The sequence below is a fragment of the Macaca mulatta genome, chromosome 11 (assembly GCF_049350105.2).
Source record: "Macaca mulatta isolate MMU2019108-1 chromosome 11, T2T-MMU8v2.0, whole genome shotgun sequence".
NCBI lineage: Eukaryota > Metazoa > Chordata > Mammalia > Primates > Cercopithecidae > Macaca > Macaca mulatta.
Genome location: NC_133416.1, coordinates 105,887,582 through 105,911,165, shown reverse-complemented (window position 1 = coordinate 105,911,165; position 23,584 = coordinate 105,887,582). Strand labels below are relative to the sequence as shown.

General features: G+C 43.3%; 1 protein-coding gene, 1 long non-coding RNA gene and 1 other non-coding gene across 11 annotated transcripts; 1 reads left to right on the top strand and 2 right to left on the bottom strand.

Annotated features, from left to right (window-relative positions):
- Window positions 1-12,334: 12,334 nt before the first annotated feature.
- Window positions 12,335-20,228, bottom strand: SLC25A3 (solute carrier family 25 member 3). 9 transcript variants are annotated; one of them, NM_001257587.1, is given in 8 exon segments: window positions 12,335-12,948; window positions 13,035-13,145; window positions 14,128-14,300; window positions 15,233-15,414; window positions 15,909-16,088; window positions 18,014-18,135; window positions 19,739-19,899; window positions 20,133-20,204. In NM_001257587.1, coding segments are annotated over 7 exon segments (1,086 nt in total). In that variant the 5' UTR covers window positions 19,896-19,899; window positions 20,133-20,204; the 3' UTR covers window positions 12,335-12,787.
- LOC114671202 (small nucleolar RNA SNORA53) lies at window positions 14,372-14,617 on the bottom strand. Its single transcript, XR_003721089.1, has one exon. It is a non-coding gene; the product is annotated as a small nucleolar RNA SNORA53 (small nucleolar RNA).
- Window positions 19,585-23,067, top strand: LOC144332989 (uncharacterized). The gene is made up of 2 exons (XR_013401277.1): window positions 19,585-19,726; window positions 21,985-23,067. It is a non-coding gene; the product is annotated as an uncharacterized LOC144332989 (long non-coding RNA).
- The last annotated feature ends 517 nt before the right edge of the window (window positions 23,068-23,584 follow it).

Below are 23,584 nucleotides of genomic sequence, written 5' to 3'. Positions count from 1 at the left end.
TTTTGGCAACTTTATATAGCAAGAACTTTATCCATCCTTCTGACATACATGTTGTTACACACACACACACACACGTAGGAGAAGCAGAATCTGCTAGTAGCATAGGGAGATCTCGAAGGGACAGGATCTGAATCCCCACTTGCCCTCTCTGGCTGCCAGGGAGCCCAGCATGTGTGTTTGGGGACCTAACTGAAGAACTACCCCTCAGGGCACAGGGCTGCAGCAGTCATTATCCAATTAGAGGAAGAGAAACTAGAAAGGTCACGGCCACTGAGCTGCAGGGAGGAAAAAATAAAGTAAGCCTTTCTGGGTCCTTCATGGCTTTAGGAAACAGGGAAAGGAACAGTAGTGTCTCGGTCTATTTGGGCTGGTATATAACAGTATAGCAAGAACTTTAGGTAGCCTGTAACTAACAAATTTATTTCTCACTGTTCTAGAGGCTGGAAAGTCTGAGATCAAGGTGCTGGCAGATTCGGTGTCTGGTGTGGGCCCACTTCCTGGTTCATAGATAGCACCTTTTAGCTGTGTCCTTGCATGGTGGAAGGGGCAAGCAGCAATCTGGGGCCTCTTTTACAGGGGCACTAATCCTGTCCATGAAGACTCCTCCTACCTTATGACCTAATTCCCTCCCAAATGTCTCACTTTGGATTTCAACCTATGAATTTTGGGGAGACACATTCAGGCCATAGCAAGTATGTTACTTAATAAAAGGGGTTGGAAAGTGGCTTCTAGAGCAAGGGTTGTAGGGGAGGGTGTAGACTGAAGGGGGCTTGACAAGCCTCAGACAGAGACTCTGCCTCAAAGCAACACAATTCGTATCATGATGATGTGACCAGAAGTAGCCAAAGCAACTAGAGAAGGAGGCTATAAGTCCGGGCTCTGTGCCTCACACCTGTAATCCTAGCACTTTGGGAGGCCGAGGCAGGTGTATCACCTGAGGTCAGGAGTTTGAGACCAGCCTGGCCAACATGGTGAAACCACGTCTCTATTAAAAATACAAAATTAGCCGGGCAAGGTGATGGGCACCTGTAATCTCAGTTACTTGGGAAGCTGAGGCAGGAGAATCGCTTGAACTCGGGAGGCAAATGTTGCAGTGATCAGAGATTGTGCCATTGCACTCCAGCCAGGGAGACTGGGAGACAGAGCAAGACTACATCTCAAAAAAAAAAAAAAAAAAAAAAAAAAAGGAGGCTCTAACAGCATTGGCAATTCCAATTACATAAAACTTTAGAAAATACAAAGTAATCTAAAGTGACAGAAAGTAGATCAGTGGTTGCCTGTTGCATTAGGATTCTGCAGAGAAACAGAATCAATAGGATGGATGGATAGACAGATGATTGATAGGTAGGTAGGTGAGTGGTGGATGATGGATGGGTGGATAGATGATGATAGATAGATGATGATAGATAGATAGATAGATAGATAGATAGATAGATAGATAGATGATAGATGACAGATAAGATAGATGATGGATGGATGGATAGATAGATAAATAGATAAGAGATAGATAGATTCTAGGAATTGGCTCACATGATTATGGAGGCCAAGAATCCAACAATCTTTCATCTGCAAACTGGAAAACTAGGACAGTCAGTGGTTTAATTCAGAGTCTGAAGCCCTGACAACTAAAGGAAGTAATGGCGTAAGTCCTGGTGCAAGACCAAAGGCCCAAAACCAGGAACACTGATGTCTGAGGGCAGGAGAAGATGGATGTCCCAGCTCAAAGAGTAGCAAATTCACCCTTCTGCCTTTTTGTTCTATCCAGGCCCTAAATGGATGGGATGATGCTCACCCACATTAATGAGAGTGATCTTTATGCAGTCTACCAAGTCAAATGCTAAGCTCTTCTGGAAACACTGTCACAGACACACCCAGAAATAATGTTTTACAGGCTATCTGGGCATCCCTTAGCCCAGGCAGGTTGAAACATAAAATTATCCATCACAATTGGAGATAGAGATGGAGACAGGTATAGATTACAAAGAGCCACAAGGAAAAGGAGTGAAGGATGTTTATTATCTTCATTATGATAGATATATGTCAAAACTCATCAAAGTGTACATTTTTTAAATTTTTATTTACTTTTATTTTTGAGACAGGTTTTCACTCTGTCACCCAGGCTGGAGTACAGTGGTTTGATCATGGCTCACAGCAGCCTCGACCTCCTGGACTCAAATGATCCTTCCACCTCAGCTTCCTGAGTAGCTGGGACTACAGTCGCAAGCCACCATGCCTGGCTAATTTCTTTTTTTTTTTTTTTGGTGGAGATGGGATCTCCTTATGTTGCCCAGGCTGGTCTTGAACTCCCGGGTTCAAGTGATTCTTCTGCTTTGGCCTCCCAGAGTTCTGGCATTACAGTATACACTTGAAATATTTGTGTTTATATGTGTAATAGCTCATCAATAAATGTTGTTAAGTACAATATAATAACCTAAAGTAAACCCACACAGCATTAGCCCCAGTTTCAAATGCCTACCATGAAGGATACCCAGATCCACAGAGCTGGTCACCTCAAAAATAAGAGTTTATAAATTCTGTGTGTTTGTTCTTGTTGTTTTGAGACAGGGTCTCATTTTGTCGCCCAAGCTGGAGTGCAGTGGCATGATCATGCCTCACTGCAGCCTCTTGCCTCCTGACCTCAAGCATTCCTCACACTCAGCCTCCTGAGTAGCTAGGACTACATGAATTCACCACCAACCCCAACTACTTTTTTGATTTTTTTTTTTTTTTTTTTTTTGTAGAGATGAAGTCTGCCTATACTGCCCAGAGTGGTCTCGAACTCCTAAGGTCAAGCAATCCTCCTGCCTTGGCCTCCCAAAATGCTGGGATCACAAGTGTCAGCCGCTGTGCCTGGCGAGTTTATGAATTCTTTTTTTTTTTTTTTTGAGACCGAGCCTTCCTCTGTTGCCCAGGCTGGAGTGCAGTGGTGCGATCTCGGCTCACTACAAGCTCTGCGCCTGGGTTCAAGCCATTCTTCTGCCTCAGCCTCCTGAGTAGCTGAGACTACAGGCGCCCGCCACCACGCCCGGCTAATTTTTTTTTTTTTTTTTTTTTTTGGCATTTTTAGTGGAGACGGGGTTTCACTATGTTAGCCAGGATGGTCTCTATCTCCTGACCTCATGATCCGCCCGCCTCGGCCTCCCAGAATGCTGAGATTACAGGCATGAGCCACCATGCCTGGCCGAGTTTATGAATTCTTATACCAGAATGGCTCATCACCAATCCTTGGGCTTTTTGCCATGGAAAAGTTAACTATGTACTCAAACTTGGTTCACTTTCTCCAAGCTATTGACAGGAAATGTTCTGTCTTATTTGAAAAATTGATATCCAGGAACAGTGACTCACACCTGTAATCCCAGCATTTTGGTGAGGCTGAGGCAGGCAGATCACTTGAGTTCAGGGGTTTGAGACCAGCCTGGCCAACATGGTGAATCCCATCTCTACAAAAAAATACAAAAAAATTGGTCAGTGTGGTGTGCACCTGTAGTCTCAGTTAATGGGGAGGCTGAGGTGGGAGAATCACTTGAGCCCAGGAGGTAGAGTCTGCAGTGAGCTATGATCTGCACTCCAGCGTGGGCAACAGTGAGACCCTGTGTCAAAGAAAGCAAAGAAATATTGAGTCATTATTACCAGAAACTTGTGTAGTATCAGGATTCTCCAGAGAAACAGAAGCAACAGGATGTAGAGGGAGAAAGAGAGAGGTTTAAGGAATTGGTTTACATGGATTACAGAGATGGCAAATCTAAAATCAGCAAGGTGGGCCATTAGTCTGGATCCTCAGGGAAGAGCTGGTGTTGCAGTTCAAGTCTGAAGGCAGAATTCCTTCTTGCTTGGGTGGGAGTGGGGGGATCTACTCTTTTGTTCTATTCAGGCCTTCAACTGATTGAACGTGAATTGCCACTCACATTATGGAGGGCAATCGAGGTCCACTGATTAGAATGTTAATCTCATCCAAAAAAACACCCTCATAGGAACATCCAATATAATGTTAAACCAAACGTCTGGACATCATGGCCCAGCCAATTGATGCATAAAATTAACTCTCACATCTTATCATTGTCTCATCCTTTTAAAGGAGGCTATGGGATATAGCTTACTTGTGAAATAGTTATCTCACCTATGGTCTGTCTCAGTTCCACCTCTGTCTAGTATTCAGACACTGAGGTTACAGGTACATCTAGAACAGGTTGAACAATGTTCCGTGTCCCACTACTCGCGCCCACTACATGGGCCCATGGCTCTGGTTCTGCCTCTGGATAAATAGCAGATAGTTTTACCCTTGGTTGTTTCATTCATTTGTTCAAAACCATTTATGAATATGTGTAGAACACCAGGGTAGGTGCTTCAGTGGATACATAGTGAGTGACTAGTAGCTATCATCAAGTGTTCCCTAATCTCACAGAACTTACAGTCAGCCATAATAGGTTAGTTAGGGCTCTGTTTGTTGTTGTTATTGTTGTTGTTGTTGAGATGGAGTCTCGCTCTGTTGCCCAGGCTGGAGTGCAGTGGTGCGATCTCGGCTCACTGCAACCTCCACCTCCCAGGTTCAAGCAATTTTCCTGCCTCAGCCTCCCTAGTAGCTGGGATTACAGGCACACACTGCCACGCCCAGCTAATTTTTTGTATTTTAGTAGAGATGGGATTTCACTGTGTTGATCTGGCTGGTCTGGAACTCCTGAACTCAGGCAATCCACCCGCCTTGGCCTCCCAAAGCATTGGGATTACAGGCGTGAGCCACCGCACCCAGCCAAGGGCTCTGGTTTTAAGAATCATCTCATGAAAAAACAAAAGAAAGAAAAAACAGGGCCGGGCGCGGTGGCTCAAGCCTCTAATCCCAGCACTTTGGGAGGCCGAGACAGGCGGATCATGAGGTCAGGAGATCGAGACCATCCTGGCTAACCCGGTGAAACCCCGTCTCTACTAAAAAATACAAAAAAACCAGCCGGGCGAGGGGGTGGGCACCTGTAGTCCCAGCTACTCGGGAGGCTGAGGCAGGAGAATGGTGTGAACCCGGGAGGCGGAGCTTGCAGTGAGCTGAGATCGGGCCACTGCACTCCAGCCTGGGCGACAGAGCGAGACTCCGTCTCAAAAAAAAAAAAAAAAAAGAAAAAGAAAAAAAAGAAAAAACAGGTGGGGCGCAGTGGCTCACGCCTGTAATCCCAGCATTTTGGGAGGCAGAGGTGAGCAGATCACTTGAGTTCAGGAGTTCAAGACCAGCCTTGCCAACATGGCGAAACCCTCTCTCTACTAAAAATACAAAAACTAGCCAGGTGCCGTGGCAAATGCCTGCAATCCCAGCTACTCAGGAGGCTGAGGCAGGAGAATCACTTGAACCCGGGAGGCAGAGGTTGCAGGGAGTCAAGATTGCGTCATTGCACTCCAGCCTGAGTGACAAAGCAAGACTGCATCTAAAAAAATAAAAATAAAAAAATAAAAATAAATTAAAAAAAAAAAAAAAGAAAAGGAAAGAAAAAAGGATTTCTTATGAGCATCTCACCAGCATCCCCCCAAAAGTATTGTGGTATAACGCGTCTTCCTGGGATATGGAACGGACGGCCAGCGTCAGTAGAGGCACTTTCTCTTCCTCAGGGGCCATGTGGTCTCGGGAGTTGTTCCTGTTTCTCTGTAGACACACCTCACTCTGCCAACTTGCTTCCTCTGTGGGTCCCCATCGACCAAATGCCAAGCTTGAGAGGAAGTCTTAGGCCGGGCTAGGTGGCTCAGGCCTGTTATCCCAGCACTTTGGGAGGCTGAGGCGGGCGGATCACCTAAGATCAGGAATTCAAGACCAGCCTGACCAACATGGAGAAACCCCATCTCTACTAAAAATACAAAATTAGCCAGGCATGGTGGCACATGCCTGTAATCTCAGCTACTAGAGAGGCTGAGGCAGGAGAATCGCTTGAACCCGGGAGGTGGAGCTTGTGGTGAGCCGAGATTGCACCATTGCACTCCAGCCTGGGCAACCAAAGTGAAATTCAAGAGAGGAAGTCTTTTTTTTTTTTTTTTTTGAGACAACGTCTAGCTCTGTTGCCCAGGCTGGAGTGCAGTGGCACAATCTCTGCTCACTGCAACCTCTGCCTCCCGTGTTCAAGCAATTCTCCTGCCTCAGCCTCCCGAGTAGCTGGGATTACAGACGCCCACCACCATACCTAAGCTAATTTTTGTATTTTTAGTAGAGATGGAGTTTCACTGTGTTGGCCGGGCTTGTCTCAAACTACTGACCTCATGATCTACCTGCCACGACCTCCCAAAGTGCTGGTATTACAAGTGTGAGCCACCACGCCCAGCCATAATCTTTCTTAAATGCATGTATAGTTCATATTCATTTAATGCTTAATATTAGAATTGTTTTGGTCTTTATTAGTTTGGTTATATTTTTGTGACCGGAAATATGTTTTAAGAACTTAACTCATTTATATCAACTAGCCTGTGGTAAAAATAGTTTCATTATTTGTGATTTCACTTAATGTAACAGTTTCCAATAACCTATTAAGTAAAATAACATTTTACCATCAAACTTATACATGAGTAAAAGTTGGGCATACCATATTTTCAGAAGTTAATGCTTCCTTGAGATTTAGCAGTTTTAACCTTGGCTAACGTAGCCCTCTAGTGTTAAGATCATGGGTCTTGGAATAATGATATGACCTGTCATATGAATTATTTTCCATCTTCAAATTTTGCAATACACTGTATTCTGCAAAGCAAGCTGGCTGTATTCTGCAAAGCAAGCTGGCAATAATTTGAACATCAAATTATTATTCACAGTACTAGGTAGGAATTATATCTTGTGTAAGAGACACATCCCCAAGGCTCTTTCATTCAGCATAGCAATACTTATTAAGTGACTATTGCATACTGCACTCAGTGTCTATAAAAACACACATGAAAACTTTGGAATAGCTGCTTTCTAGAAAACTTGTCAGGTCACACCTTAATAACCAGGAGATTCATAAACCTTATCAGTGGTGAGGTTAACATCTCATGCACTTCCATGAACACCTCTGAGAATGTGAAGTCAGGGATGGCTTCTAAAAGACAAATGATTCCACAGATAGTTTAAACTTTTATTTATGTTTAATTTTTACAAGACGCCGATAGTAGCTGGCTTATTAATGTACACTATTCTTTGACATTTCAGGAAGGCACAGTGTTCAACTATGAACTACAGAGTCCTGTAAGTTTAAAATCAGTTTGTTTCTCAACTATGTGATATCCAGGATATTTTACAATTACTTTGAGATTTTTCCTCATCAGTAATGCAAAGAAAATTGCAATATTATACTTTTTTTTTTTTTTTTTTTTTGGAGACAGGTTATCACTCTGTCACCAGGCTGGAGTGCAAGGTTGTGACTGTAGCTCACTGCAGCCTCAAACTCTTGGGCTCAGATGATCCTCCTTCAGCTTCCTAAGTAGCTGAGATTACAGGCACATGCCACCATGCCTGGCTAATTTATTTTTTGAAGAGGAGGGGTCTCACTTTGTTGACCAGGCTGGTCTTCAACTCCTGAGCTCAAGTGATCCCTGGCCTGGGCCTCCCAAAGTGCTGGGATTACAGCACTTTGTGATCTGTGAATTCATCTCACAGAGTTACAGCTTTGCACTCAAGAAGCCTTTCGCTAAGACTGTTCTTGTGGAATTTGCAAAGTGATATTTGGAAGCCCTTGGAGGGCTATGGTGAAAAAGAAAATATCCTCAGATAAAAACTGGAAAGAAGCTTTCTGAGAAACTGCTTTGTGTTCTGTTAATTCATCTCACAGAGGTACAGCTTTCCCCTCAAGAAGCTGTTCGCTAAGACTGTTCTTGTGGAATATGCAAAGTGATATTTGGAAGCCCATAGAGGGCTATGGTGAAAAAGAAAAGTATGAGCCACTGTGCCCAGCCTGATATACAATTTCTTTCTGAGACAGAGTCTCGCTCTGTCGCCCAGGCTGGAGCGCACTGGCGCAGTCTTGGCTCACTGCAACCTCCGCCTCCCAGCGATTCTCAAGCGATTCTCCTGCCTCAGCCTCCCAAGTAGCTGGAATTACAGGCATGCACCACCACGCCTGGCCAATTTTTTATTTTTAGTAGAGACCCGGGGTTTTGTCATGTTGGCCAGGCTGGTCTCAAACTCCTGACCTCAGTCTGCCCACCTCAGCCTCCCCAAAGTGCTGGGATTTCAGGAGTGAGCTTTTGCACCTGGCCTGATATACAATTTCTTATGCTAAAGAAGCAATGTATAACTCCTAATTTACCACTGACTGCTATGCACTTCATTAACATTATGGACATTTCTATCCCAAAAATCATATAGAAATGTTACTTTTGTTTATTTGTTTTTGAGACGTAATCTCACTCTGTGGCCCAGGATGGAGTGCAGTGGCGCAGTGGCACAATCTCAGCTCACTGAAAGCTCCGCCTCCTGGGTTCACCCCATTCTCCTGCCTCAGCCTCCTGAGTAGCTGGGACTACAGGCACCCACCACCACGCCTGGCTAATTTTTTGTATTTTTAATAGAGACGGGGTTTCACCATGTTAGCCAGGATGGTCTCGATCTCCTGACCTCGTGATCTGCCCGCCTCAGCCTCTCAAAGTGCTGGGATTACTGGTGTGAGCCACCACGCCCGGCCAGAAACGTTACTTTTGAGAAGGGTTTCACTCTGTCACCCAGGCTGCAGTGCAATGGCATAAACATGGCTCACTGTAGCCTCAACCTCTCAGGCTCAAGCGATCCTCCTGCCTCAGCCTCCCAAATAGTTGAGACTACAGGCAAATGTTACCACACCCCCTAATTTTTGTATTTTTTTGTGTCACTATGTTGTCCAGGCTAGTCTCAAACTCCTGGACTCAAGGCATCCCTCTGCCTCAGGCTCCTAAAGTGTTAGAATTACAGGCATGAGCCACTGTGCCCAACCAGAAATGTTAAACTCACTTTATGGTTCCAGAACAAGGATTAAATGAAATAAAAAATTAAAAAATTAAATATGGTTGGCCAAGTGTGGTGGCTCAGCCCTCTAATCCCAGCGCTTTCGGAGGCCAAGGCAGAAGGCTTGCTTGAGCTCAGGAGTTCAAGACCAGCGTTGGCAACATAGCAAGACCTCATCTCTGCTAAAAATAAAAAATATTAGCCAGACACGGTGGTCCACACTTGCAGTCCCTGTTATTCAAGAGGCTGAAGTAAGAGGATTACTTGAGTTTGGGAGATCGAGGCTGCAGTGAGCTATCATCATGCCACTGCACTCCAGTCTGGGTGACAGAGCGAGACCTTCTCAAAAATAAAATAAGGTCAAAACGGGCCAGACAAGGCAGCTACCTGTAATCCTGGCCACTTTGGGAGTCTGGGGCAGGAAACTTGCTTGAGGTCAGGAATCTGAGACCAGCCTGAGCAACACAGCAGGACCCATCTATGAAAAAACAGGAGCAAGTAGTGGCACATCCCAGTTGTGTCAGTTAACTGGGAGGCTGAGGCAGGAAGATCACTTGAGTCCAGGAGTTCAAGGCTGTACTCCAGCCTGGGTGACAAAGAATCCTGTTCTCTAGGGGGAAAAAAAAAGTCAAAACATTTCATAAAACTTTCACACAATGTTTAGTTAAGCTGTTACTCTTCTGTTCAATTTTGTTGCACCTATCAGAAGGCATAATTTCATAAAATCAGGATTCCTTGGCGCTTTAACCACTCTCAAAATATTTGATCCTACTGGAAGTTACTATGCAATGCTATCTTGTCCCTGAATCAACATAATTCCACTATCAGTTTCATATATATATATATATATATATATATATTTTTTTTTTTTTGAGACAGAGTTTCACTGTTGTTGCCCAGGCTGGAGTGCAATGGAGCAATCTCAGCTCACCACAACCTCCGCCTCCCAGGTTCAAGTGATTCTCCTGCCTCAGCCTCCCGAGTAGCTGGGATTACAGGCGTGCGCCACTACCCTGGCTAATTTTATATTTTTACTACAGATGGGGTTTCACCATGTTGGTCAGGCTGGTCTTGAACTCCCGACCTCAGGTGATCCGCCCACCTCGGCCTCCCAAAGTGCTGGGATTACAGGCGTGAGCCACCACACCCGGCAGTTTCATATATTCTTACTCCACTGGGTTCTGCTTTATAATACTGACAGCAGACATTTCATTAAATGAAATGTTAAAAGAACACCAATACATACATATAAAAATTTTCTTACTATGATCTTTTAGTATAATTTAAAAACCTGAAATGAGAATTCACATCACTGTAAGTGGGCCTCTTACTTGGGTTTTGAGGATGAAGTGGCTTTCTCTCAGAAATAGCTTTGAACTGTAACTCTAGTAACTACAGACAGCAGACTCCACAGCTTGAACACAGCATATTTTATATCAATGCCCACAAATAAAACCTATTATAACTCTTAGGAAATAAAACTTGAATCCTGATTGGCACAACTGCCTCAGTGAGGGCTGGCTGAACTGCATACCCAAAATGTTTTAGATCTACGGTCCACTTTCATGTTGGCTGCGCTAACGCATTTCCATTTGCTCCTCTTACACTTTGACTGACGTTCCTCTCAGCAAGAGGTGGAGACTATGTTCCTTTTTTCCTGAATCTGGGATTTGGTCTCTGAGACATCACTGTTGTAACCAAGAGTATGGTAAAAGTGATGTTATGTGACATTGAAGGGTAAGTCCTAAAAAGCCAACTCTGCCAAGCTCTACTGGAGCCCTGAAATTCCACCTATGTCCAGCTGCCCTGAAGCCACCATGCTAGAGACTTTGGGGAGACTATACCACTGACAGGGAAATGCACAAACAGCATCCTTTCAGCTCAGAAGTGAAAAGCTTCATGAGACTCAGAACCAGAAGTCTGATACTCCTGAGTTCTTCACCCACAGAAAAGCTTATCATGACATTAATCTTTGTGTGCTTTGCTAACATAGTAAGAATTAACATACAGTTGATACTGCTAAGCACCACAGCCACCACTTGGTTGGGTTCAGAAGACACCCTACTCTTTTTTTTTTTTTTGAGACGGAGTCTCGCTCTGTCGCCCAGGCTGGAGTGCAGTGGCCGGATCTCAGCTCACTGCCATTCTCCTGCCTCAGCCTCCCGAGTAGCTGGGACTACAGGCGCCCGCCACCTCGCCCGGCTAGTTTTTTGTATTTTTTTTAGTAGAGACGGGGTTTCACCGTGTTAGCCAGGATGGTCTTGATCTCCTCCTGACCTCGTGATCCGCCCGTCTCAGCCTCCCAAAGTGCTGGGATTACAGGCTTGAGTCACCGCGCCCAGCCCCTACTCTTATCTTTTTAAAGTTTAGTCCAAATGTCTACCTACAACTCTTCCTTTTTTCCTGCAGGACAGGTAAAATGGTGAATCTTTAACAAGTTCAGGCAATGATGATATAAAGAAGTTAACATGCAACTAGCTGCACTGGCTTCTAAATTGAGTTCTCTGATCTTACTATGAGTTTGTAGTAACATTTCTCTCCAATCTCTGAAAAAGTGTTTCTCTCCAGGCCATCTGTATGCTTTATGTAGGGATTGTTAACCCCACCCATGTATTACGCATAACAACTCTAGGTAAAATGCAGTGTTTGAAAAACAGCATGTTATATATTACACTAGGTTTTTGGGTTTTTTCCCAGTGGTGGGCTGTCATTACAAAAGATTGAACTTTTATACTTCCTAACCAAACTGAAGGGGAATCTAAACACAAAAACTCATTCACTTTCTAGAAGCTCTTTAAAAATGGGCTTAAAACTACAATCTATCTCATATCTGAGTATGATAGAATGCTTTTTGCCCAGTGGCATTCATGTAGTTCAGCTGTCAAGCAGTACCTCTTAAAATACCAGACTGAAATAGTTTAATTTTCTGTAATTTAGAGTCAGAGCTAGGCGCGGTGGCTCACGCCTATAATCCCAGCACTTTGGGAGGCTGAGGCGGGCGGATCACCTGAGGTTGGAAGTCAGAGACCAGCCTGACCAACACAGGGAAACCCCGCCTCTACTAAAAATACAAAATTAGCTGAGCGTGATGGCGCATGCCTGAAATCCCAGCTACTCAGGAGGCTGAGGCAGAACAATCGCTTGAACCTGGGAGGCAGAGGTTGCAGTGAGGCGAGATTGCGCCACTGCACTCTAGTCTGGGCAACAAGAGTGAAACTCCGTCTCAAAAAAAAAAAAAGTCAGATCTGTGTGAAGAGAATTAGGGTACCTGAAAATCATTTTCAGCTGTCAATCACTTTGGTCCTTTACTATCATTCCAAGAATCAGCCTAACTTGGGTTACCTTGTCTTACAAATAAGGATTAGCAAACTCATCAACATAAAAAAAAAGTTTAGTACATGCTGCAAAAATTTAAGTATACACTGACATTTCCTTGCCAAAATAACCACAAATGACTATACATATTTAACTATAATTAAATCAAGTTTTTAGAAATCTAAAGTCTGTTTCCCTAAAAATACAGGAACTTTGTGTGATAAAACTTGAGACATATGACAATTTGTGAATACCAACTGGAATATTCAACCAACAATGGTCAGTTTTGTCTTTTTTCCTTAACTTATACTTCATTCTTTCCAACTATTTTAAAGCTAAATCTTTTTTTTTTTAAAGTTTTTAAAATAAGTCACAGGCAAATCATGAAGAGTTGGGTTTATTTCGACAGTAAATTTGAAACTCTTGCCTTAAGCAAGAGTACTACAGTAATTATACCAGGAATAGACAATTTCCTAGACTGTCAAATATATAAAAGTTCCTTTTGCACTTTCTTCAACACTGATCAACAAGCAGATTCAGTCCACATTTGCTTTGATCTATCTATTGAGTTAACCCAAGCTTCTTCTTCAGAGACTCTGGCATCTCCGGTGGAGGAGGGCGAGGGAGCCTGAAGTAGACCTTCACGGAATCATAGATAAACCACTGTAGTGCAGTCAGAGTACCAATCATGATGATACGGGCAAACAGTCCCTTCCATACACCTGGTTCAAACAGGAAACGCAAATGAAAAAAATGCAACATATCCAAAACTGTTGTTCTTTCTTTCAAGAAAAAAACATCATCCTACCTTTAAATCCAAGTCTCTTGAGGACCTGAGAAGCACTGCTACCTTTTTCTTTATTCAACACAGATACCACAGAATCAGCAGGGTGAGAAACAATTGCACAAAAGACTCCAGCTGAAAAAAAATAAAGGATCCCATACAGTGCCGGTTAAAAATAAAACTTCACATAGCCAATAATCATTTTTATGACTTTAAAATAATATTTTTCTAGTTCTAAAATAAAAATCAGACTCAGGGTGAGACAGGTACAGTTATCAAACTGTCTATCCGATATAAAACAGAACAATCATTTAAGTTTTTCAGATTTTATTCAACACTTTCTGTATAAAATTCTTAATAACCTAAACAACAACAAAAAAAATGGTGCAACAGTAAGATCAATACATTCCCAAGCCTAATAATGATATCCCATAAAACGACCCTTTTAGGAACTAGTTAGCAAGTATTTATGAATCCTAAAAAGCATATAAAATGTTACAGGAAGATAAAACTGCTTTATAGGCCGGGCACAGCAGCTCACGCCTGTAATCCCAGCACTTTAAGAGGTCGAGGTGGGTGGATCACTAGAGGTCAGGAGTTCAAGACCAGCCTGGCCAACACGGTGAAACCCTGTCTCTACTAAAAATACCAAAAATTAGCCAGGTATAGTGGCGGACGCCTGTAATCCCAGCTACTCAGGAGGCTGAGACAGGAGAATCGTTTGAACCTGGGAGGCGGAGGTTGCAGTGAGCCGAGATTGCGCCATTGCACTCCAGCCTGGGCAACAAGGGTAAAACTCCGTCTCAAAAAAAAAACAAAAAACAAAAACAAAAATACAAAAAATGAGCTGGGCGTGGCAGTGCATGCCTGTCCCAGCTACTTGGGAGGCTGAGGCAGGAGAATCACTTGAACCTAGGAAGAGGAGGTTGCAGTGAGGTATGATCACGCCACTGCACTCCAGCCTGGGCAACAGAGCAAGACTATGCCTCAGGGAAAACAAGAAAACAAAAACACTGCTTTATAACCTTTGGAATACTTTTCCCTCTCAAAAAACGCCAATAATGGAAATGATTATTTGTTCATAATTTCAGACAAGTGTGTTCTAAGTAATTCATACCTATGTAACCTGCTATAAATGTTACAACCAGCTGCTCTGGCTTTGAACATTCACTGCGGGGCTTAGGAACCACAAACTTGTACAGTGCTTCAACAGTACGTTCAAAGCAGGCGAACTTCATCATGGTGTATGGTATTTGTCTCATCCAGAGAGGAGCAACCCCCTTGTAGAATCTAGGAAATCAAGAGACTTGTTTTACAGAGTTGCATATACTCATCTATCAGAGATTGTCATTATTAACACAAGTGTCCGCACACGAGTCGAGTCCTGATAGTAACAAATGGCAGCAAAAATGCATGTCATTTCTATCAGAACGTTAGACTAACATGCAGGTATATTTCTCTTACATGCCAATGACTCAAGCACCTTTGACTATACAACCAAAAAAGTTGCTGGATGTTTCTTTGACTGGAACCACAAGAAACAAGAAGTTTACAAGTGGAACTCAGTTCAAGATTCATCCACAAAGGTGGATCTAAGGAAGCATGTTGTAGTCATGGAAATTCTTAACTGTGAATAGATCACAAGGATACTAACAAGCCCTCCCTAAAAGTTAATAGTAAATGTTTAGGCCAAATATCAAGTCATTTGCAGAATGACAAATGGTCCTTACTTTAGGGGGGGAAAAAAAAAAAACCCCAGTCCAGGGGTCAAACCATGTATTAACTTATCTTTACCTCTCAAGTTTATGTTCTACATACAGGTAAACAGACATTAAATGTTATAATAGTCTTTTTAAAAAGTCTGGTAGACTTAATACTAAAAAATGAAGTTCACAGCTGGACGCAGTGGCTCACGCCTGTAATCCCAGTACTTTGGGAGGCCGAAGTGGGTGGATCACCTGAGGTCAGGAGTTTGACATCAACCTGACCAACATGGAGTCTCTAAAATTAGCCAAGCGTGGTGGTGCATGCCTGTAATCCCAGCTATTCAGGAGGCTGAGGCAGGAGCATCACTTGAATCTGGGGGGGCAGAGGTTGCGGTGAGCCCAGACAGTGCCACTGCACTCCAGCCTGGACAACAAGGGCAAAACTCTGTCTCAAAAAAAATGAAGTTCACTTAAAATAAGTACTTTCATAATATAAATTTTTAAGTGTTTACTTACGCTTTTAGGCCTTCTTCCTTATACATTTTGGGAGCTGCATCCCTCAAAGTGTTGGCATAACCTGGCTGGGTTTGAATTCGAACCTTAGCAGCTTCCATAGGAGCCAGGGCAATGTCAGCAAAGAATTCAGCACTGGCAGAGGCAGCCAAATATAGTGATGTGCGCCAGAGATAAGTATTCTCCTAAAATCCAAAACACAAGGAAGGACGTGAATTGCTGTTGTGTTGGTATTCAACTGAAGTGACAGTTCTAGGAAACAACTAAGCTTCAGATATTTTATAAAGTAACACACGATATGTAATATATATGTGGTCTCTCATAACCTCATTAACAAAATACGTAACTATGTGAACAATGTGAATGTTTAAAAAATATCTAGATGTCACGTACAGTTAGCCCTGGAACTACGCAAAGGAGTCCCAGAGCCCTTCTCTAAAAAACTCAAAATCCAACTTACTTAGAAAACAAGATAGTATATTAAAAGGAGAATTGTAACTTAATGAAATACATTTTATTTCTCAACCTGTCTCTGCTGACACAGGCTTATGATTTAAGACATGTTGCTCACTTTGTAGGACCATTTTCTTCAGTGCTAAAATAAGGCAGGACAGAAAAATCTAAGAACCTTTTTGGTCTTAAACACTCGGAACGTTCAATTTCAAAGTTAATTACATACCTCTCCAAGCATGTTGCTATACAAGACTTTAAAGACTTCATAAAAGCCAAACTTGCAGAGTCCCTGCATGGAGTAGCCAATGAAAGTCGGAGCCCATCCTTTAGCCAAACCACGAACACCATCCTCTTTAAGTGTAACTGAGAATCCATTAAATATGCCCTTGTACTTTTGGGGGTCCACCTTTATTTAAAACAAGAAAAAAAAATTAAATGCACCAAACAGTTAACGTAAAAATTTAATCTCATGATTATTTTTGTTTGGGTTCCATAATAAACTTCAGCAACTACACAAAAGGTAAATACATTAGTTCCTGCCAGGCGCGTTGGCTCACGCCTGTAATTCCAGCACTTTGGGAGGCCAAGGCAGGTGGATTACCTGAGCTCAAGAGTTCGAGACCAGCCTGGGCAACACAGTGAAACCCCATCTCTACTGAAATACAAAAAAGTAGTGGGGCATGGCAGCGTGTGCCTGTAATCCCAGCTACTCGGGAGGCTGACACAGAAGCATCACTTGAGCCTGGGAGGCAGAGGTTGCAGTGAGCCACGATCGTACCACTACACTCCAGCCTGAGCAGCAGAGCAAGACTCCATCTCAAAAAAAAAAAAATACAGTAGCTCTCCCTTATCCAAGGGTTCATTTTCTGTGGCTTCAGTTATCCACGGTCATATTAAGATATTTTGAGTGAGGAACTACATTCACATAACTTTTATTAGTTTATGCTTATAACTGTTTATTATTGTTCATTTGATTACTTTTATAAACGGAAACTTTTGTACATTAAGGTCTAGCTTTCTGTGTTAAACTTAAGTCTTGGAGTGATAGTTAAGAGGGTAAAATTTCCACAAAAATACATAACAAAGCTGATTCTTAAGAGATTTCTTACCGCCCAACTCCTACTACTATTTTTTTTTTTTTTGTCTTGCTTTGTAGCCCAGGATGGAGTGTCATGGTGTGATCTCAGCTCACTGCAACCTCCACCTCCCAGGTTCAAGCGATTCTCCTGCCTCAGCCTCCCGGGTAGCTGTGACTAGTAGCTGCAACTACAGGCACGCCACCATGCCCAGCTAATTTTTGTATTTTTAGTAGAGAGGGGGTTTCACCATGTTGGCTAGATTGAGTTCTGATCTCAAACTCCTGACCTCAAGTGACCCACCCGCTTCAGCCACCCAAAGTGCTGGCATTCCAGACGTGGGCAACCATGCCTGGCCCACCTCCTACTTTTTAAAAGCTACTGTCTAGATAATAGATATATCTGTATTCCTAACATATGCTAGTTCTTTAAGTAGCTTATAGCATAAAGTTTTGTGAACACTAAACAAACTAAACCCAAGTTAAAAAAAAAGCACATAAACTAAATTCACTTCAAGAGCCACGCATAACATGTTTTAGCAAAAGTACATTTCATATCCATTATATTAACTAATGGGGGGGAAAAAAAGCTTATCTCACTATTTCTGCCAGTACTAGAAGGGGTGGTATACATCACCTTCCTCTCCCTCCTAATATTTCAAATTCATTTCTCTTTTAGGTAAATAGACTTCTAATCCTGTTTGGAACAAATAAATTTTTGATGTCTTGTTTTTGTTTCAATAATCTTAATTAAAAGATATTGAAATTATTTTAAAATGTTATGTAAATATACAAAAGGCTAATCTGACAAAATTTTCATACTAAGGCATTAGAGCATTTTAAATAAATCTACATGTGCTCTTTGCCTTGGTCTTATTAGTAGATAAAGGACATCGTTACCTCACATAATACACAGACTTGTTTACCCACTCCAACACACAGGTGCTTATAAAACGACTATTTGGGGCACAAGTAAGCTTGAAGAACTCTGGCCAGAAAGTGAAGAGCAGCAGCAAAGAGCCATCTACAGCCAGAGTCTAAGAGTGAATAATTTACTCCAACAATAGAGGCATTTATTGGATTTAAAACACTAGTTAAAATAAAGCCCACGATTTAAAGAAATTTTAGTTTGGTTTCCTACTGAAGTTTCTAGCAGTTGTGATGTCTTCAAATTCTCATTTGGGAAGCGCTTTAAGATTTTATTTAAAGTTAAGTCACATGAAAGATACTTTCAATGTTGTCATCTCAATACAAACCTGCATACGGCATTTCACTAAATCCAGGGGAACGACAGCAGTGTGTGTCAGACCACAACTTAAGACCCCACCAAAGCCACACAGTGCATAATACTTCGCGGAGCCAAATTCACAACTGTACTCTGTAGTAAGAGAAGACACACCATGCATTTTAATATAAAACTCATGTTACTGGTCATAAACTTACCTCCTGGACAGTTAGGTTTCCACACAGCTTGTTAGTAGATGACTATATCTTATAACTTAACAGTCAGTCATGCTTCAATATGCTCTAGTCCAGCATGCAAAACAAACCTGCATTCTGCATTTAACCAGATCTAGAGGAACCAATGCTGTATGTGTTGTGCCACAGCTAATAATTCCTCCAAGTCCACAAAGGATAAAGAATCTGCCAGATCCATAGTCACAGCTATACTGCTCTGTTTGATTGGAAAAAAAAAAAAAAAAATGAAGTAAGTATTTCTTCAGAGATGACTAAGGCCACTGGAATGAAAGAAAACTGTTTCCCTGTTAAATAGTATTATCACAGCTGAATAGCTTTGGCCAATTAAGTGGCTTAAAAAAAAATTCACTGCCAAAATCAGATCATTTAAAAATTATGAGGGTTCTGTATCTGATACTATTAACAGCTTGGATTCTGCCATATTCATTTTTAAAAAAGTTTTCTACATTAACGGCTTTTACAATTAAAGTCAAACTTCAAATTATTAACCACTGGTAAGAGCACACTTCAGAGTACAAATGAAACTCAGAAAGATCACCCGACGTGTAAAAGGCTTGCAAACAACTTCAAAGTTTATCCTAGCCACTAACCAATACTATCCCCACTTATGAACTCCTATAACATAAAAACAGATACACATAAATTCCTGCAGTCACATACATTTAATACACAAATAATGTTAGCTTTAATTTTAAACTGAATGACAGATAGTGTAAGTAAGGATTCTTTATCCATCCTAAAGACATAACAGAAGCACGTGAGTGATTTAAAGAAAAAAATCTTTCGATTTTACAGGCATAAGGTAGATAACATTCTCAGGACTCCTACAATTCGATTTTCAGGTTTCTCTGTATGTACACACTTCACTAGGATTTAAAACACACACAACTAAGTTAAAGCTGGGCCCAACCACAAAGAATCGCAAGAGATAATCACACCAAAGGGATGCCCACCAATTATCTCCTTTTTATTGCCTATGTAGTGCTGCAAGCTGCCTCCTCCAGTCGCATGAAAACAGGAGATCCAGTTATCTCATATATAATTAAGTGCTAAAATGACGGACCTGGCGTCGACGAATATAAAACTTAGGAAAGGACTGTTCAAGAAAACTAAGGGCAAATCAAAGGACAGGTGATACAGTTAGTAGAACTGTGGGTGGTCAGTAGTTTGGGGAAGAGACTTTACCCAATACTTAGTTGGCTGACCAAGCGGGCTCACGGCAGAGAAGATAAGGAGCTAGTCGCGGCCTTTTTTCCCTCGGGGACATGGAGGTCACGAAGGGACACAGGGCCTCAGCCCTTCCACGCCCTTGAGGGAGGGCCAAGGATCTGACACCCGCCTAGGGTGGAAAAAGCCGATATCCCCGGGCAAGCAACTGGGCGCCGTCCTACGGTGCAGCGGGCTGGACTCGTCCTTCCCTGTCCTCCAAGCCGGGTCCAGGCCTCAAACGCTGGGCAGACCACGAATAGACCACGACTGTATCAGGCAAGGTCTGATCTCACCTTCCACGGCGGCGGCTGCCAGGTTGCGAGGGCGGCGAGGCTGGCCAGTGGGCCCGGGTGGGTTGCTGCGGAGGTCCCCGAGGCCATCGTGCAGCAGCTGCAGATGTGGCGTGTTGAAGGGGTTCGCCCGCGCCAGGTGCGCCACGGACGAGAACATCTTTCTAGGGGAAGAGGGAGCGACGGTGAGATGGCAGGCAAGGCGCCGGTTAATGTTACCGGCGCCCTGGAACCCCAACCGGGCCTTTTCCTTCCCGCCTGCGCGCCCTTGAAGAGGTCACGGCGGCCTTCGAAGGAGGCTGCTCCCGGCTGGGCCCACCGCCAAAGCAGCGGCCCCACAGGGTCTCTGGGCTCCGCTCCCCACACCCGCCACAGGGGAAGGCCCGGTCACACTCACTCCCTAAGATGGCGATCACCCAACCACTCCCTTGGAAAGGTTACCGCTCACAGAGGCCGAACGTCCTCCCAGCCCTAAGATGTGTGCCCTTCGCGCGTCGTCGGCGTGACGCACACAGCGCGTCACTACAAGCATGCGTCGCCCATTGGTGGAGAAGAGCTCCGAGCCCGTAGCGTCATCGCGTTCTCCTAGCAACCTTATCCCCGCCCCTGCCCACTCCTGCTCTTCCGGCCCGGCGTGTGCGCAGGAGGATTCGTTCTGCGCAGACGCGCGTTCCGGCTGTATATTTTTTGAGAGGGGTCGGGTTCGGGATCTTAACCTGCTCGCTTTGTCCCTTCACCTTCAGGTGTCTCTTCTTGACCACAGGCTTCAGTTCGCTTCACTTAAGTGAATCACAGTATCTAGTAGTCACTTAAAAAACAAAACATGAATGCTTGATGATATATTTAGGTGTTGGAGTTAGAGAACATCACTGCAGTATTATGTGTCACAACTTCTGCCATTACAGTACTTTTTAAAATAAGTTCCATCCATTGACATTAAATATAGGTATGTCTGCATTTTTCATCAGACTTCTGGAGAATATTTTAAAAAAGAAATGTGCAGCAAGAAGTCTTACGACAGCTTGCCGCGTTATCACAATAATCTATAGAACACGTTGAAACATTGAACACCTGAGGTGTTACAGCGATGAACTAGTGAAAGTGACTGATAGCAGATTGTGCGTGTGTCTGGTTAAAACATTTAGGAAGCTTTCATTAGATTCAGCTCAACAGGGAGGGGCGTAGTTTAGTTGGGGAGAGTTTAATAGGGATTCAACCTGTTAGACTTCTGGCTCTTATATTTTCCCAGCTCTTGACAAAGTAACCTTGGGAATTTACTTCATCTCTGTGAACCTGTTCCTTAGATGTAAGATTGGGGTGGGACTGGCCTCACAGGTTCACACTGGTACAATCACACATGGCCTTACACTTAGTTTAATGCTCTGCTGATTTTGAAATTTTTCTTTTCTTTTTGTTTTTTTTTGTTTTTTTTTTTGAGACGGAGTTTCACTCTGTCACCCAGGCTGAAGTGCAGTGACGTGATCTCGGCTCACTGCAAGCTCTGCCTCCCAGGTTCACCCTATTCTCCTGCCTCGGCCTCTGGAGTAGCTGGGACTACAGGCGTGCACGACCACGCTTGGCTAATTTTTGTATTTTTTGCAGAGACGGGATTTCATCATGTTGGCTAGTCTGGTCTCGAACTCCTGACCTCAGGTGATCCACCCACCTCGGCCTCCCAATGTGCTGGGATTACAGGCCTGAGCCACCATGCCCGGCTTGAAATTCTTAATATATGTATGAACAAGGGGCCACACATTTTTTAGTTTGCACCGGACCCTGAAAATTAGGTGGCTGGTTCTGGACTGGAGTAATACTTACCTTGCAAAGTCTATGAGAACTCAATGAGATAATGTCTAAAAGTCTACAGAAGATGTTCCCTAAAAAAAGTCAGCTCTGAGGCTGCAGCATCATGGCACTCTCTTAGCAACACTATCCCAGAACCAGCCCTTCTGGCTCAACTAAAGTCCCAGGAAGAATTCCAGAGTGGAGGGCACAGGAAGGGAAGTAGTGACAGATAAAGTTAAAAAAGTACACTAGCACCTGATTGTCCAGGGCCTCACATACCAGACTGAGGAGTCTAATCTTATATAGATAGGCAGTCAGTGAAGGGTCTGGACTTTCTTTGTCTATTTTTTGGTTAATTCAACTTTATAGTGCTTTTCTAATCTAAAAATCTTTTGTCATGAAAAAAATCAAATATCATGTAAAAATATATGACTGTGGTGAATCTTCCTATTCCCTTCCCCCAGCACCGGATAATACTGCCCTTTGCCGCACATTTTTTCAGCTGGATCAACTGGTACCCTTCACCGTGGGGCTGCACATGCTTGTGGCCCAGAACGCAGAGAAGTTGATCTAGAAGATCCAGTGGTAACTGAAGGAGCTGCAGGCCCAACTCCTACACCATGTAGCAGCTAGCGACCTTCAGAATGTAATGACTGTTGCTCCACTTTTGCCTTGCAAACTGCACAAATTTCTCTTATAGCTAACTCTAACCCAAAACTATGCAGGGAAAGGAATCTAGGAAATATGGTTCTAGCCTAGCTAAATTGACACAGTAAAAAAGCACCACCGGGCTTTGCAGACACCGCTGCCACCAGGAGCCCTGTACTATCAGCCATGGTCAACCCCGCTGTGTTCTTTGACAGCGAGCCCTTGGACCACGTCTCCTTTGAGCTGTTTGCAGACAAGTTTCCAAAGACAGCAGGAAACTTTCATGCTATGCTTTGAGCAGTGGAGAGACAGGATTTGGCTATAAGGGTTCCTGCTTTCACAAAATTGTTCCAGGGTTTATGTGTCAGGGTGGTGACTATACACGCCATGATGGCACTGGTGGCAAGTCCATCTTTGGGGAGAAATTTGATGACAAGAACTTCATCCTGAAGCATACAGGTCCTGGCATGTTATGCATGGCAAATGCTAGACCCAACACAAACGGTTCCCAATTTTTTATCTGTACTGCCAAGACTGAGTGATTGGATGGTAAGCGTGTGGTCTTTGGCAAGGTGAAAGAAGGCATGAAGATTGTGGAGGCCATGGAGTCCTTTGGGTCCAGGATGGCAAGACCAGCAAGAAGATCACCATTGCTGACTGTGGACAACTCTAATAAGTTTGACTTGTGTTTTATCTTAAACCCCAGACCATTCCTTCTGTAGCTCAGGAGAGCACCACCCCCCGACCCCATTTGCCCGCAGTATCCTAGAATCTTTGTGCTCTCGCTGCAGTTCCCTTTGGGTTCTATGTTTTCCTTGTTCCCTTCCATACCTAGCTAGATTGCAGAGTTAAATTTATGATTATGAAATAAAAACTAAATAACAACAGCAACAAAAAAAGTACCAGAGTCTATCTGTTGTCAACACAGCATCAATGAACACCTCTTGTAATCATATTTAACTTCCAGATAAAAAACTAAAGAGCTAAATCAGGCTTCTACCTAACATGATGCAGCTGTCCCTTGGACAATTGTGAGCAAGCTAATTCTACCGAAAAGAGTATACAAAATCCTTTTATCCATCTGTGGGTGATGTTGTTGCAGCAGGTATGGACTAAAACAAGGGGCTTGGCCTCCTTAACATTCAAGAGGCTCTGGGCCTCTAACCTGACACAAGTGACACAAGTAGGGAAATTGCCTGAAGGACCATAACTCTTCACTGTGGAGATTCAAATCAGACCTCTGTTCACCGGATCAGGAGTCTTTTCACTTATACATAACTAACTTATTAGGCTGCTTATTTATTTTAGTTCTAAGGATACCACGATCCATTAGGCAATGCCAAAGATCTCTACAGATCAAACCATTCTGACTATTGCTTCTTTGTCCATTATAGTAACTATACCTGACTGGTCTTT

Coding starts and splice junctions, on each gene's coding strand:
- SLC25A3 (XM_015152485.3), bottom strand. CDS start 19,895: ATGTTCTCGTCCGTGGCGCACCTGGCGCGGGCGAACCCCTTCAACACG. Junction 18,433..19,738: donor GGCAGCCGCCGCCGTGGAAG/GTGAGATCAGAC, acceptor CCAATCAAACAG/AGCAGTATAGCTGTGACTAT. Junction 15,415..15,908: donor ATAGCAACATGCTTGGAGAG/GTATGTAATTAA, acceptor TTTGGATTTTAG/GAGAATACTTATCTCTGGCG.